The sequence below is a fragment of the Chinchilla lanigera genome, unplaced genomic scaffold (assembly GCF_000276665.1).
Source record: "Chinchilla lanigera isolate Chin_1 unplaced genomic scaffold, ChiLan1.0 scaffold00044, whole genome shotgun sequence".
Classification (NCBI taxonomy): Eukaryota; Metazoa; Chordata; class Mammalia; order Rodentia; family Chinchillidae; genus Chinchilla; species Chinchilla lanigera.
In genome coordinates, this window is record NW_004955445.1 from 15,469,713 (window position 1) to 15,486,017 (window position 16,305).

The 16,305-nt window shown below is 37.6% G+C and overlaps 1 protein-coding gene across 8 annotated transcripts in view; it reads left to right on the plus strand.

Moving 5' to 3' along the window:
• Chd6 (chromodomain helicase DNA binding protein 6) overlaps positions 1–16,305 on the plus strand; it is a 216,337-nt gene that overhangs the window by 109,639 nt on the left and 90,393 nt on the right. For all 8 annotated transcript variants that reach the window (XM_013518270.1, XM_013518274.1, XM_013518272.1 and 5 more), the window contains 5 exons: positions 4,111–4,354; positions 5,802–5,978; positions 6,439–6,582; positions 9,528–9,783; positions 10,568–10,778. In XM_013518270.1, coding sequence (XP_013373724.1) covers positions 4,111–4,354; positions 5,802–5,978; positions 6,439–6,582; positions 9,528–9,783; positions 10,568–10,778 — 1,032 coding nt within the window. The remainder of the gene's footprint in view (positions 1–4,110; positions 4,355–5,801; positions 5,979–6,438; positions 6,583–9,527; positions 9,784–10,567; positions 10,779–16,305) is intronic.

The window sequence follows — 16,305 nt, forward strand, 5'->3', positions numbered from 1 at the left end:
GATAAGGTTGGCTAAGGCTATGTCAATTTTATTTAATCTTTCAAAGAATGAATGCTTTGATTCATTGAGCCTTTATATTATTTTCTTAGTCTCAATTGCATTAATTCCTGCTTTGGTCTTTATAATTTCCTCCCTCATATACAGTTTGAGTTTAACTTGCTCTTTTTCTTTTCTAGAAACTTGAGGTTCAACATTAGGTTGTTTATTTGAGTTCCCTCTGTTTCTCTGATACGGGAATTCACTGCTACAGATGTCCCTCATAAGAAACTATTTTACTGAATACCATAAGTTCTGGTGTGTTGTATTTTCATTATCAGTTGTAGAATATGCCTAATTTCTTTAATTTCATCTGTAGCCCATTGGTTTTCAGGAGGGTGTTGTTTGATTTCCACATGTTTATGAAGTTTTTGTGGTTTCTTTTGCTGTTATTTCCAGTTTCATGGCACTATGTTCTGGTAGTGTGCATGGGATAATTTCAGTTCCTTTGCATTTACTTAAGCATGTTGTCTCGTTTGGAGAACTTCCCATGTTCAGCTGAGAAGAATGTGTACTCAGATGTTGTAGGGTGGAACACTCTGTAGACATTTACTAAGTCTATTTGTTTAAAAGTTTGGTTCAGTTCTGATATTTCTTTGTCTATTTTTTTTTTTGCCTAGTTGATCTGTCCATTTGTAACAATGGGGTATTGAGGGTCCCCCATTATAATTGTATTAGTACTTATTTGACTTTTAATGTCCATTAGTATTTGTTTTATATAGTTGGGTGTGCTGGTAATTGGTGCATATACATTTACGATTGTTCTCTTACTCTTAGATTGTTCTCTCTACAAGGATGTAGTGACCTTCTCTGTCTCTCTTACTCTTGGTTTGAAATGTACTTTGTCTACAAATAGAATATCTACCCCTGCTTTTTTCCGGGTCCCTGTAGCATGGAGTACTTTTTTCCATCCTTTGACATCAGTCTGTGAGTTTCTTTTTGGGTTAAATCTGTTTCTTGTATGCAGCATATTGTTTGATCTTGCTTTTTGATCCATTCTGCCAATGTGTTTCTTTTGCTTGGTGAATTGAGACCATTTACTTTCATTGTTATAACTGATATATATTGACTTTTCACTTTCATATTATTTGCTTGTTTTTCATTCTTTTTTTTTTTTTTAATTCCCCCCAGTTTAATTACTTGCCTTGCCTGGTGGATTCATTCTGTTGTGGTTCATTGAGTTGTAGTCCTCATTATCTTTCTAGAAGTCCTTCTGAACTTTTTTGGACTGCTGGTTTAGTAGTTATGAATTTCCTCAGATGCTTTTTGCCATGGAAGTATCTTATCTCTCCATTAGTTTTGAAAGATAGTTTTGCAAGGTACATCAGTCTGGACTGGAGGTTGTTTTCTTTTAGGGGTTTAAATACTTCACTCCAAGCTGTCCTGGACTTACGGGCTTGTATTTGAGCAGTCTGCTGTGATTCTGATAGGCTTTCCTTTATAGGTGATGGGCTTCTTTTCTCTAACAGTTTTTTATATCTCCTCTTCTGTTAAATTTTTGGAATCTTGACCATTATATTTCTTGGTGTAGCTTTTTATTTTGATCATGTTTAATTGGAGTTTTTTATGTCAGATTCCTTCTTCATGTTTGGGAAGCTTCCTGCCATCACTTATATGAAAAGGTTTTTTTTATTTCATTTGCACTGTGTCCTGCTTTTTCATTGACTCTGATCAGTCCATTTTATTCTTTGCACCATCCGCAGCTGTTGGATTGAATTTACATGGTCCCTTGCTGGTTTTAAGAAATCTTTCTTTTTGTGATTGCTAACCACAAGCCTGTCTTCTATATCAGAGATTCTGTCCTCACATTGGCTCATTCTGCTTTGTATACTTTCAATGGAATTTTTAATCTCACAGATAACTCTTTGAATCTGTTTCATAGATTCCATACAGTGTCCTTTATTGTGGTTACCATCTCTGTAGTTATCTGAGAAATTATTTCTGATTTTTTTTTCCTTGAGCTTCATTTCTCTGCTTTGTTACTTCTGCTGTTACCTTCTTAGAGAGTCTAAGTGGGTGGTTTTTGAATTGTTCCACCTCATCGCCCCTAGGTTTACCTTTGGCCAGCTTGAAGTTGGGGGTTGTATGTTGCTTCCATGTCTTGCTTTCTGGGTTTTTTTTTTTTTTTTCTTTTAGTTTAAATCCTCGCTTGATGCCTATAAATTGCTTATGTTAGGTAGCTTTATTGTTAGTATTGAGCACCCTTAGGAAATGACTGCTTCTCAGAGATGTCTTCCAAGTGTTACTGGCTTTGGGTTTTGAGTCTGTTGTAAGATCCTACCTCTTCAATTTATTGAGGACGAGGAGTTGCTGCCTATTTGGCCTAGCCACTGATTCTTTGGCACTGGCCTAGAGTATTGTGTATGACTATCAGGCAATCTCAGTCTTGGCATACCAGGAAGAACAGTTTTTTAGAACAATTATGTAACCTTAGCTACAGTCATACCCTCAGTAATAACAGTAGCATCAAACACTGCCTAGAAAATGACAAACTGTGGTAACTTGTAATTTACCACCTTTTATCATATGAGGTATATTTGTGGTTATATAACAAAATCTAAAACAAAGAATTGTATACAGTAAATATACCCTCACTATCTCAATTTTACTCTCAAGTGAGAAAATTTAAGAGGCATTAGAGAAAAAAAATACAGAAATAGAAGAAGAGGAAGGGATTAGATGCAAGGCTGGAAGACAAAGGAAGATTATGCAAACTTTGGGACTCTGGTGAAGATGAGAGAGAGAGAAAAGGATGAAATAAAAGGAACAGAATAACAACAAAAAACTAGAGACAGTGTTCAGAGTCATATAAACCAAAGTAATCAAGAAAAAAAAAAAAAAAAAAAGTCTCACTTCAGCATGTATCTCTGAGCATTGTGGTGCATGCCTGTAATCCCAGCACTTCAGAGGCTAAAGCAGGAGGATCTCTGCAAGTTTGAGGCCAGCCTGGGCTACCCAAGGAAGTCAAAGCCAACCTGAAACAAAAAAGGAAAACCCGGCCCAAAAAAAAAAAAAAAAGAGCTTGTCTGTGCTGTCACTTGTAGACAGTATAAGTAGACAGAGCCCAGATCATGTTGATTAACCCCAGCAAGCCAGCTACAGATTTACAGCAGGGTAGTAAATTCCAGCAAAACTCACCTTTAGTTCCATTGAAGTTCAGGCTGTTTTTTGATTGGAAAATTAGAACCTGAATTGTTCTTCGTGCAACACTCCTGTCTTCTGCTGGGTTGAACTTGGCTCCTTGACTTCTTGCCATCTTGAACTCAGTTCTACCTCACCCTGACACTGGGACCTGCTAGATGGATCCAGCCAACAGCTGGTCTCAGTTCTGAGCTCAGTTGGTCCTTCTCCAAGATGGCAACCGGCCAGTGACCCTCTGCTTGGGGAAGTCACCCGCCACTGCAGTCCACTGCACCCACTGCTCTGTTCCATGGGTGCATTTCTCTGGGATCAGGAGCAGTCACTATGCATCTGGAAGTTTGAGCTGCCCCTCCCACACAGCGAGACAGGACACAGGGAGAAAGTGCCTCTTGCCTCCTTCTTCTGCACTGAGGTCTTTCTCATCACTTTCCCCGAATTCCCACTTCAGACCCTTCCTGGGTGTGTCCTGGGAACCCGCTTTCCTCTTTCTCTTCCTCTTGTTGCTGTATTCCAGCATCTGAACACCAGATCTTGGAAGGGCTGTTTCTCTGCTGTTCACCACACTGCCATCTTCCCAGAAGTGTCTACCTTGACTTCTAAGAAGTTTCTGTTATCAAAACTGGCTTATTTCTGAGGCAGTTATTTTCTGTTTGTCTTAATATTATTTTACTTTCCAGTATTTTCAGTTTTTATCTTAATAGACCTATTTCGTATATGTTCTCCTAAGTTCCATTTTGGCAGTTTCTCTTTGGAAGTAGGCAGGATATGAATAACAAAAACAAGCCTCAGTTTCATTTCTGTAAAATGATGATAAACCCTTCACTGATAACCTTAAGATCACAGTATACTTCTGATGCACTTGTTATTCATAACTAATCTTTATAACTTTACTATATTGATTATGAATTACCTATATTTTTTTACCCTCTGCAGGAAAAACTGTATTTTGGCTGATGAGATGGGCTTAGGGAAAACCATTCAGTCCATCACATTCCTTTCAGAAATATTCCTCAGGGGGATCCATGGCCCTTTTCTCATCATTGCACCTCTCTCTACTATCACCAACTGGGAGAGGGAGTTCCGGACATGGACAGAGATGAATGCCATTGTGTACCACGGCAGCCAGATCAGCAGGCAAATGATCCAGCAGTATGAGATGGTGTACAGGGATGCACAGGTGAGCCTCACATCTGTCAGACTGACTCAGCGATTGCCTGAGCTCAGAGTAGCCTTTGTTCCACTTATCTTCAGGGGTTTCAGAGCCCTAGGTTACTGTAGACTGATCTTGTGGAGTCATGTTTGTTGAGGCTGAGTTTTGCTCTTCCCTCTTGGTTTATCTTAATTCATGATAAAGCACAGAATTTAAGGGTATGCTTTCTCATCTTTCTGAAATATACCAGAAATCTTTTTTTAGGATACTGAAAGCTTAGTTTATTGGTTAAGCTTATAAAGTTACTTTTATATACAAAAGATTTTATATGAATTGTTGTCTGATCAGTGAAGGAAGTGAGAAGAATTACTGTACAGGGGTACGTTCCTGTCCAGGGATTTTGAAAAGAAGGGAAACAGGAGAAAATAAAGAAAAACCAGGTTTCATATTGTTAAAAGCAGAAGAGAACTTAAGTTTTCGATACATGTCATCACTTTGCTGAATATGGTTATGTGCTTGTCCTAGACCAGTAAGAATTAAATTATCCCACTCAGAGGAAAGCTGTGTGCTCTCTCCAGGGGTTTCATAGATAGCAGAGACATTTGGAAGACATCATGCTCTGGCATGATGTAACTCTGCTCTTAAAATGTGATGGCAGCACTGGCACTGGTTAGGAAACAAAGGTATGTTCTCTCCAGGAGCATTTGCCTTGGGTGAATTGGGATCATTACTTTGTATGCTAAAATCTGAGTTATAAGATTAAATTATTTGAAAATTGTTTTTGTAACAAAAAGATGAAGTTAATTAAATTGGAAAAGCAGCAGAGAGTTCCTTGGGCATTCAATCCATGGATAATTTGGGCCAACTCCTCGCCAGGGATGAAACCTGTATCAACCCCATCTACTTTGCTTATTATGGCAATTAATAAATGAAAGGAGCTCTGGGGATGGGAGGATTAAGATGTGATATGTATATGCACCCATACTCCACAAGGAATATATTCATTATGTATCACAAACATAAACTAGAAAAAAAAGAAATGGAAATAAAAAGTTCCTGTGCTGTGCCTTTGGTATCCATCTTACCTGTGCGTGCACGCACACCCATGTGTGCAGTAGTGGGGTTTGAATATAAAACTTTCTCATTGACCTATGTCCCCACCACACCCCTTCTTTGCTGGTGCAAGGTCTTGCTAATTCACTAAATCGCCCCTCTCCCCCGGGCTCGAATGTGCATCCTTCCTGCTTCTTCCTTCACTCCTCTCAAGAGTGCTGCTACTATAGGCCTGCACCACCAAGCCACTTGCTCTTTCTTTCCTGTTTCATGGATGCTATGTAGTCTGTCTTTTCTAAGTACTGTAGCTGGTCATTGCTGTATTCCTGCTTTCTCAAATTAATAGTCCTACCTTCTGTGATCTGCCAAGTAATCTATTAATCATAATATAAATCTGTGCCTTTGATTGTGTCATCCCCAGGGAAATCCCCTTTCAGGAGTTTTCAAGTTCCATGTCGTCATCACAACATTTGAGATGATCCTGGCAGATTGCCCAGAGTTGAAGAAGATTCACTGGAGCTGTGTGATAATTGATGAGGCACACAGATTGAAGAATAGGAATTGCAAACTTCTAGAGGGGTTAAAGCTTATGGCCCTGGTGAGAGCTAGGTTTTTACGTTAATAATCATAGATAACTTCTATTTAGGGAAGTGTTCCTGAGCCATTCCGCATGTTACTTACTTATATGTAGCCCTTTTGGCCTGTTCTCAAAAGAACTCAGGGAACTCTCACATACCGTGGAATTTGTGACCTGAAAACTTAATGTTTAGATGTTTCTGGGTATTGACTTGGAACAGTGTCCAGTATGTGGTCGGTAGCCACACAATCATTTTGAGTGAATGAGTGGATGGTAAAATTCCATTAGTATTAGAATCAGTGGTGTGAAAGTTAATCTGTCTAATGACTATACCTCTGTGAGTGTTAGGACCCTGCCTTTTCATCAGAGCAGAATAAAATTGTTCAAATTGAACACAGAAGGCCTGTGCTTAGTTTTCCCCACTGAAATGTACTGTTTTGGTGGCTCAAACATTTTCATCATTTGCGCTTAATTTACGCAGGAACATAAAGTGCTACTCACCGGAACACCCTTACAAAACTCTGTGGAAGAGCTGTTCAGTTTGCTAAATTTTCTGGAGCCAACACAGTTTCCTTCAGAGACTGCATTCTTGGAGGAGTTTGGAGATCTGAAAACAGAGGAACAGGTAATTAGGAGCCTGAAGGATTGAAGATTATGTGAGGGTCACTTCCATATCCAGGAAAGAGCAACGGAAAGATTTAGCAAGTTCTCACATCTCTGCTAAAATGAGCATTGCCTTCTTCATTTTATTTATTTGTTTATGTTGGAGAAGGCCACTTGATTGTTCCTAGTTAGTCAGCACCCAGAATATCTTAGAGTTAGCATATTAGATCTCCTGCTTCACTGAACTCACCTGTACATTAGTGATTTTGCTTATAAGTCTGGCCTCAAGAACATGGTCCTTTCTTCTGCTTCCTTCATTCTTCATCCTATATAATCTGCTGCATGTTCCCAGGCCCTTCTTCTTGATTACAACACAATATATGGGCAGGAAAGCAAACAAGGCGGTCAAATAACTAAATTGTTAATTAGTTCCATTTTGTCCACATGAACTGAATTTCCTGTTTTTAAGGTCCAGTTGTAGGTCTAATTTGTTGGACTTAAAGCCAATTCAGGACTACCAATATTAATAAATATCAATGTAGTATGAGTAGAAATCTCTACTAGGGATTATGGAAATAAGCCAGAAAAGTTTAAATGCCATATGAGGAACAAATACCAGAGTTGGGGGCTTTAAAAGAGGGAAAAGTCACATCTGTTTGAAAATCAGGGAAGACATCAGGGAGAGAATATAATTTAAAAATGCATTTTGTTGGACAAGTAAGCTTTCAACTGGTGAAGAGAGAAGAGGTGGTGACTACTTTGCACAGGAAATAAGCCCAGTATAATTTGAGCTATAGAATGTACTCAGTAGTGAGGAGTCATCTGGTTGAGTTAAAAAATATGGTAAAAGAACAGGGAAGTATGTAAGGCCAGTGGGGTTTACAACTGTATTGTAGAAAGATAGGTTTAAGAATCAGTAGGCATTAATAGAGAAGCTATGCAAGGCTTTTATTGCTGGAGTAATATAATTAGTTCTGCTAAATTAATCTAGCAGTAGTGCAGAAATGGGTTGGATAGAGAGAATTTGGGGACTGGGTAGGTTTGGGAATGTTACTAACAGGTGTCAGGGGTACACTCTTTGGTTCCAGTCTGTTTCTTTCTACTTGTGGTACAAGTCAGACTTTGAGAACAGTGAATAACCAAACGTCATTCCCGTCCTCTGTGTTTGCAGTATCTCTTGAGCCTTCAAAAGCCAGCCCCAACCCTCTCTTCATTTTTGGACCATTGAAAATGCATCCTTTTCTCCCCTTGCACTTAATTTTTGGTATGCATCTTTTCTTCTTCCTAGACAATGATCTCCTTGAGGACAAGGCCCACATCTTCTCCAAAGTTGTGTTTGTTGTATTGACCAGCACAGTGTCTGGCATATAGTATACTCTAAATGATTCAAGGTACGAACCAAGTGAAGGGCAAAAGTTGAACCCAGCATGTGGCAGATTGACATTTATCCCTATCTTTAACAATTAGCTAGCTGTGTTTTCGTCTTTGGGCTCTTACATAGTAATTCCTTACTCACTGGGGGATTAAATTCCTAAGTACCCTTGATTAGTAAAATCAAGGTCTCATAAGTTAGTTAGAAAATTTGGGTTAGTTAGAAGAAAATCATAAAAGTGGCATCAAATGTCTTGTTTGCTTTTTAAAAATTTTCTCAAAATATATATTGTAACTGACAAAACTTACATATATTTATTGGGTATACCATGATGTTTTGAAATATGTATACACAGTAGAATGGCTAAATAGAGCTACTTAACATAGCATTACTTTGCCTACTTACTTTTGTGGTGGGAACACTCAAATTCACTCTCACGTGATCTTCAGGAACACAGCACATAACTGTAGTCACCATATTGCATAGTAGATCTCTTGAACTTATTCCTTGTAACTGAAATTTTGTATTCTTTGATCAGTGTTTCCCCAAAACCCATACCCCATCTGTCTCTGCTAACCACCATTCTACTCTCTACTTCTATGAAACTTCTATATTTTAAAACACAGTAAATACAAGTGCTAGAAACCATCTGTTTCCAGAGTAGAGCATATTTGTCATTGTCCAAAGCCTACTCCAGTAAGCACCTCTCCTAAATCACAAATCACTCTGTGTCGTGTTACATTGCTTCAGGAAGCACTGTTGCAGTGCATTCTCTCTATCCCTTTTACATTTTTGGAACAGCCTTTTCTGACTCGAAACTTGTACTTTTGTTTTTCCTTTATTTTCAAATCAGGATTAATCTTAACTAGTTTTAGCCCAAGGTTAACTTCGGTGTATTAACCTTGAATTCTTTGCCCTTTCATTGTCTTCCTGCGTGAGGGAACAAGACACCGTGCTGGTGCAGTGAAGTGAGCGGAGGTGTCTGTGCAGGCCTGGGCTCTTAGGAGAATAAACAGATCACAGTACGGAAACATTACCAAGCTTGAAGTGTCTCTGATGTGACAGCTGCCATTATGGCATGGAAGATGTCACTGTACAACATGTTTTCTTTACACACTGCAACTCTCAGACACATATGCTGTTGCTGAGATTGGGCTCTACTTTCAGATTGCCTCTACTTCTTCCTCTGTTCTTTCACAATCTAAGTCTCCCCTTTGTGATATATCATTTGTACCTCCTAACAAGGCTTAAAATGTTCTTCAGTTAATTCTTTGCATGCATATGTGTTAGAGAAAGAATCAAAGAGGTTTGTTTTCTCCATCCTAGAGAATGAATAATGTCTTCTTTCTTTCTCCTTTTTTATCTTATGAGATTACCACATAGGTTCTTGGTAATTTGTGAGTTCAAGCTAGAGCCCTTTCTCCTATCTTGTACTGTTGTAAACTCTCCATTTTCAGGGATCAGTCATGCTTTCTTTTAATCCACTGTCATCCAAATAAGTAGCTATTCAGGAGACTATAGTGAAGATTGGAATACTCCCCGTAATCATTCTGTCAGGATTGGGGCAGGTAAATAGATACGGTTTCCCTGAACAGGTGAAGAAATTGCAATCTATCCTAAAACCAATGATGCTTCGACGCCTGAAAGATGATGTGGAAAAGAACCTTGCTCCTAAACAAGAGACCATCATTGAAGTAGAATTGACCAATATCCAGAAAAAGTACTACCGAGCTATCCTGGAGAAAAATTTTTCCTTCCTGACTAAGGGGGCAAATCAGCACAACATGCCCAATCTTATCAACACCATGATGGAGCTGAGAAAGTGCTGTAACCATCCCTACTTGATCAATGGTGAGTCGGGGCAGTAAGGAGTAACTCAGGGCTGGTGTGGACCTCTGTCAAAAGCAGTGATAATCGAAGACGTCATATAGTAAGTTTTTGTTAAAAGCTAGAACATATATTTCCTCACCTTTTTTACACAGTATAAGACTGAGGTTTAGAGAAGTTGATGGATTTGCATATATAATCTACCTAATAAATACTGTACACAGAGCCAAGTTTGAAACTTATTTCAAATTCTCTGCCTCTGCCTGGCAAAAGGTGGATAATACTCCGCATTTTGCTACTCTTTATTTACTCACAGTCTGGCCCACACTTTGCATCTGTGGCCAGAGAAATTTATTACTTCATTGAATAAATGAAAATGCTGCAATGAGATTATACGCTACAGTTAAATTAATGGTTACACATAGTAGAGATGATGTTAGGAGAGTTTCTTTCAGTGAAACTTCCAGAGAAATGTTTAAATTAAAATGTGACTTGGCTTCTCTTACAGCTAGTTTTGTGATTGCAGAAAGTAGGAAGGTCTTTATCGTCAGTTTGCTGAGATTTCTTTACCTGGATGAATCAGCTTAGGATTCGTCATTTTAATGCTTAGCAAAGTACCTTCATTCGCAATGAGGTGAAGTAGAAAATCCTGCCATGATGAGCTCTCTGCCAAGTGGTAGGCTAGGGATGCATACCCATTATCTCTTCCCTGAACTGCAGGTACTGGACCTAAGAATTCATATTTGTAAAACAGAGCTTTTATCTTTGTATTTTGTTAAATGAAGAGTTTTGTTCCATTCCTTTCCAGGAGCAGAGGAAAAAATTCTGGAAGATTTCCGAAAAACTCACAGTCCTGATGCTCCTGACTTTCAGCTGCAGGCCATGATCCAGGCAGCCGGGAAGCTGGTGCTGATTGATAAACTGCTTCCTAAGCTGATTGCAGGTGGCCACAAAGTGCTCATCTTCTCCCAGATGGTGCGCTGCCTTGATATCCTCGAAGATTATCTCATCCAGAGAAGGTGAGACTTACGTCAGATCTCTGCACCCAGCACCCAGCACTGTCAGTTCCTTTACTGTGGTATCTTTTTCATCCATTCATGTTATGCTTTAGCAGCAACAAGACATTCAAATATGGAGGAAGGGAATCTCTTCAAGATCAATTAAAATTCAGAATTGATTTTATGACCAAGTATACTGAAGTTTTAACTATCTGAAGTAAATTTCATAGCCAATAAAGTGGAGTCCTTGTTTTGCTAAAGTCCAAATGTTTATTTAAATTCACTTCAGTTGTAAGGAACAAAATAAATATAGCAATGGAAAAGGTTAAGAAAATAATGTAGTTACATTTTTGTTGCTTAACAATGAAAAAGAAACACATGCTAGAAGGCATCACTAATTCAAATTTCTGAAAGCACATACGCTAACAACTCGGAGAAAAAATTTTCTGTCCTTTCTCATCAAACTCTGTAAGGTTTTATGATACACTGTATATGACATCCTAATTTAGTTTCTTGTTCATATTCATATAAGTCCCTGAAGCTGAACTGTGTTACTCATGCAGATGAAAAGTGTATGGATGTGGGTTATTTGGACTCCATGGGAACTACATTTGCTATACACCATACCTTAGATTTTAAGTTATTACAGTACATCAACAATCTGAAGATAACAAAAAAGATTTTTCAAGATCATAAAAACTAATTGCTAGGCATTGCTAAGTTTAAGGAAAATCTTTGTTTTCAAATAATAAAATTACAGCAAATCGCAGGCATGTTAACAGATTTTCTTATCCTTTAAGAGTCCATTCCCTCTTATAAATTAACATGTTCTTTTTCTGTAAAGGACATGAAGAATTTAACTGTGTGCATGCCTATACTTAATGTTACATAAATAATGCTTCCAAGTCTGATTAGACAAGAGAAGGATTTTTCAGAGCTGTATGGTAGAGATATGCATGTAGAGAATGATTGAGACCTGTGATTTTTCTTGGAGGAAGCTACTATGAGTAAATCAAAACTGGCAGAGCAGTTTTATAGTTTATAAATTCACTATAGAGCAGAAACTCATTAAAAAATCACTTCTTATTAATATTGTAGCCTTTAAAATTTAAAGAACTAATAATTTGCAGGAATTTTTTTAAAACAAGCCCTCCAAAATGAGTAACTCTACCCAAAATAAATATCAGACGTTTGGTAAGTAGAGAGGACTTTCTTAGGTCCCTTTTTTGCTATTTTTGGCTGTGTTGTTTATTACAATTTTGTGTTCAAAGTAAACATTACAATTTCTTTTAAAAATGTGGAAACATTTACCACTACCACCTGTAGAAATTCCTGTTCGTGCTTGGTGCTTATCCTTTTAATCTTCTTTTATTCGTACATATGTATGCTTAGTTTATTGTTTGTTTCAGTTGCTATAGTCTGTAGTCCACTGTGTAATTCATTTTTTATTTAATATGCTATGGATTTTTGTTCTTTTTCTACAACAAAATCTTGGTGGTCTACATGATACTCCTACAGGTTTTGTTTTGTTTTGGTTTGGTTTTTCCATTTTTCAGCATTTTAAGGGAGTTTAAATGAATATCCCTTCATGGTCATTGTGAATGTTCCCAGTTATTTCCTTTTGATGTATGTTTTCACATAAATTTGATACATATTTCCAAAATGTCCTCTAGTAAGAGTGTTTTACTTAAATCTTTTCAACTCTATATGAGAATGCTTTTTTCCATACTCTGATCAATATTCTTTCTGTCCCTTAATCTGCTAATTCAGTAAACCAAAGTTATGGTCTCTTCTTTAAATTTGTATTTTTGACTACTAATGAGGATGGCTTTTTTTCATATTTATTAACTATTCATATTTATTTTTGTACATATTGATTGCTTTTTCATGTTCTTCCTATATTTCCTGTTGTTTTTTGGCTTTTATTTATTAATTTATGAGAATTATTTACTTAAGATTATGTTGCAAACACTTTTCCCAGAGTTGCTTTTGCCTTTTTAATTTTGTTTTGGGTATGGGTTTTTGTTTTATTTTTAGAAATTCTAAATTTCACAGTAGTCACACATTAGTCCTAAAGTCTCTGTTTAAATTTTTTCTGCTTAATTCTAAGCCTAAGTACTGAAATTAATATGCTTTAAAAGTTTCCTTCACCTCTCAACCATGAGATCATAAAAGTATTTTGTTCTTTTTTCTCTTTCATGGTTTTCTCACTCCAGCTACACCCAACAGGGTTCTTTCATATTACGACAATGTCTCTCTCTCCCTCCTTCCATCCCTCCCGCCCTTTCAGGACCTTTGCACTGAGCCACATGCCCAGCCCTTTTTACTTTCTATTTTGAGACAGGGTCTCACTAAGTTGTTCAGTTACCCAGGCTGGCCTGGAATTTCCCATCCTCTTGCCTCAGCCTCCCATTGTGCTGGGATTACAGCCATGCATTACCATATCCAGCTATTACTTTTCTCTTTTTAATAAACTTTATTTTCATTAGAGTTATACATGCATATAATTTTAAAAGTTCTGTTAGACTTTTGAAAAAGTCTATTTTCTAATATATCATCCCCTTCCTCCAGTTTCCAAATGCCAGAAATACTTTGAACTCTTTATGGTCTTTCCTTGCTATTTATAGGTCTGTCTAAATAATGTTATTATGTGGAATTTCTTGATATTTTTTAGTTTTAGGAATTTTGTTCTCTGACTCTGGAAGATCAGTTTTTAGTCTCCCTTCACTGCCCCTCATAATCATTGTGTATGTAACTTCCTGTCCTCATCTTCCCAGTACACTGTGTTATGTTTTGAGTTAGGTTAATATTCTGGGTTTGCTATGATTTGTATTAAATTACATCTTAACTATGTTACATGCTGCTTACTTTTTGTTTTCTCTGAAGGTAAAAACTATCCTATTATTTGTTTGTTTTTCTATATACTTACAATAATTCAGGTGCAAACTGTGTCCTGCTTGTGTAAATCTCCTCTTGCTGTGTCCCAGCACATCAGCCTCAGGGCCACATCTCCTGGAACCTCTGGACCTGTCTGCGCTGGCCTGTTCTTCCTTCCTAGCACGTGGAGGTCATTGACCTGCCTTCTTGCATCCTGCTGACAAATTCCTTTCTTTTCCTTTTGATTCAGATCTCCTTCAGTAGATCCATGTTGGACCACCTCTTCTAGGAGAGTCTGAGCAAGGGTAAATGAGAGATGAATTTTGAGACATTGTCTGAAAATGTTTTTAGGCTGTCATCATTCTTGGTTAGTAGTTTGGTTGGAATACAGATTCTATAGAGATTCTAGGTTACAAATTCTTTCTCTACAAAATTTTGAAGGTGTTTACTGCCTTCTACTGTCAGAATTGTTGTAGACAAGTTCAAAGGCCTTCAAATTCCTGTGCTATGTATGTGTTCTGGTTTTTCTTTTTAGAATCTTTGATATATTTTCTTTGTCCCTAGTCCTGTGAAATTTTACAATGACCTGCTTCACTGTACTGGATATTAAACAGATCTTTCCCACTTGAAATCCAGGTCCTTTTATTCAATTCTGGAGAATTTCCTCAAATTTATTTTTCATTGTTTCTTGTTGCTATTGTTTTCTTTGTGGAACTCCTGTTAGTGATATGTCAGATCTTCTGGACTGACCACCTAATTTTCCCTTTTCTCTCTTTTCTGTCTCGTTATTTCTCTCCTTACCTTTTGGTGGAATTTGTTTACTTTATCTTCCAGTTTAAACCCTTAGGTTTTCTTTCCATAGTTACATTTTAAAATTCCTCAAAACATTTTCTTTTTTTTTTTTTCTTTTTTTATAGCACCAGTTATTTCAGTGTCTTCAGGTTAATCAGAATTTTTTTATCTGTGTCTGTTGAACTCGTCTTAATTTTTCATTTTTCTTTTTGTTTCTCTACATCTCTTTCTTTTATATTAGAATTCTAAGTCTACATTTTCCCCCCACCACTTACAAGTGTTTTCCACTGCGTTTTGGCCCCTGTGGTTTCTTACAAAAAAGCTCTGTAGTCACTCACCTCATCATTCTCCTGTGTGTAATGTGTTGGTTGACTCTGCTTCAGGTTTTTCTTGTCATTTTTAGTTTTTACCAGTTTGACTGTGATATCTGGAGTTCATCCTGAACTCTGAATTCCAGCCTCACTAAGTTTCTTAATTTTGTCAAATACATCTCTTTTTTCACATTTAGAGTGCTTTTGGTCACTATCGTTTGATTTCTTTTTGCCTCATTATCTTGTTTTTCTGTGGGACTCCAATCACCTGTGTAGGCATTTGACCTTTAGATATTGTTCCACAAGTCCATAGATTCTGGGTTTTTTAAATGCTTTTTTTATCTGTCATTTGTTGCAGTTGATCTGTCCTCAAATTTTTTGAGTTCTGTATCCTCTCCCTGATGCTGATTATGCCAACCTGTGCTTTATCTTAGAGATTGTATGTTTTTAGCTTGCAGATTTCCATTTGTTTCTTTAATTAGTTTTTTTTCATTCATTACTTGCATCCTTTTATTTCATTGAGTATAATTATAATAGTTGCTTTAAAGTTCTTGTCTGGACCGTAGAATTATAAGTTTGACATCTGTTGATTATCTTTTCTGTTGAGAATGGGTCGCATTTTCCTGCCCTACATATGTTACATAATGTCACATTTTTTCCCCTAGACATGTTGAATGCCATGTTGTGGAGATGTAGGATTTTTTTGGTATTGCGCTAAAGATGTTGATGGTTGTTTTTGGAGAGAGTTAACTGGGAGAAACTTTATCTAACTTTATTGATGTCCCTGGTTAGGTAGCAACTCCTGTCCCAATTCAGACGTTTTTTAGCTTGAAGATTTCCATTTGATTCTTTAATAACTTCTTTTTCCCCATTCATTACTTACATCTTTCCTTGCCCCAAGTAAGTATGAGTCGGAGATCTACCAGGGTGGAGTTTATATCCACAGTGTAGAGTGCTCTCCCTACCCCTCTTTCTGGGGATCTCTCTCTGGCATTCGTACTTGCTCAGGCTTCTTCCCCTGGTTCTCTTTCATGAGTAGTAACTGCCCTACACCTCTGCCTTCATAACTGCAACCTTCTCTCTAGCCCAAACCACAAGTTCTGTCCCTTTCCAAAATCTGCCTGCTCTTATTAACTTCCAGTGCCCTCGCTGAGTTTTTTTATACTCATTTATTGCTTTTGTATATATTTTGTGCAAATTTTTTATTTATTTGCTGGAGGGTTGATATGTTAGGACTTCATCTCTCCATAGCAGAAGCAGAGCCTCATGTATCAGATCAGGGGCTCTCTCAGGAGGTCTGGTGTCTTGAGCCATGAAATAGCGAGACACTATTGAATCAAAGTTCAGAGTATGTGACCTAGGCTTGTTCAGTGAGCTTCACTCTCCATAGGTGAGCACTGTTCACCTGGCTGAACCGTCTCATCGGGAACCCTCTTGTGTCATTATTTTTAGCTCTTATTTCTCTCCTCTGTCCTGCCTAGAGGGCAGAGACTTGACTGTGCTTTGCATTGGTGGGGGTGGGGGAGCCATTTCTCAATATTTTTCTCACCTCTTTTCTCCCTTTGATC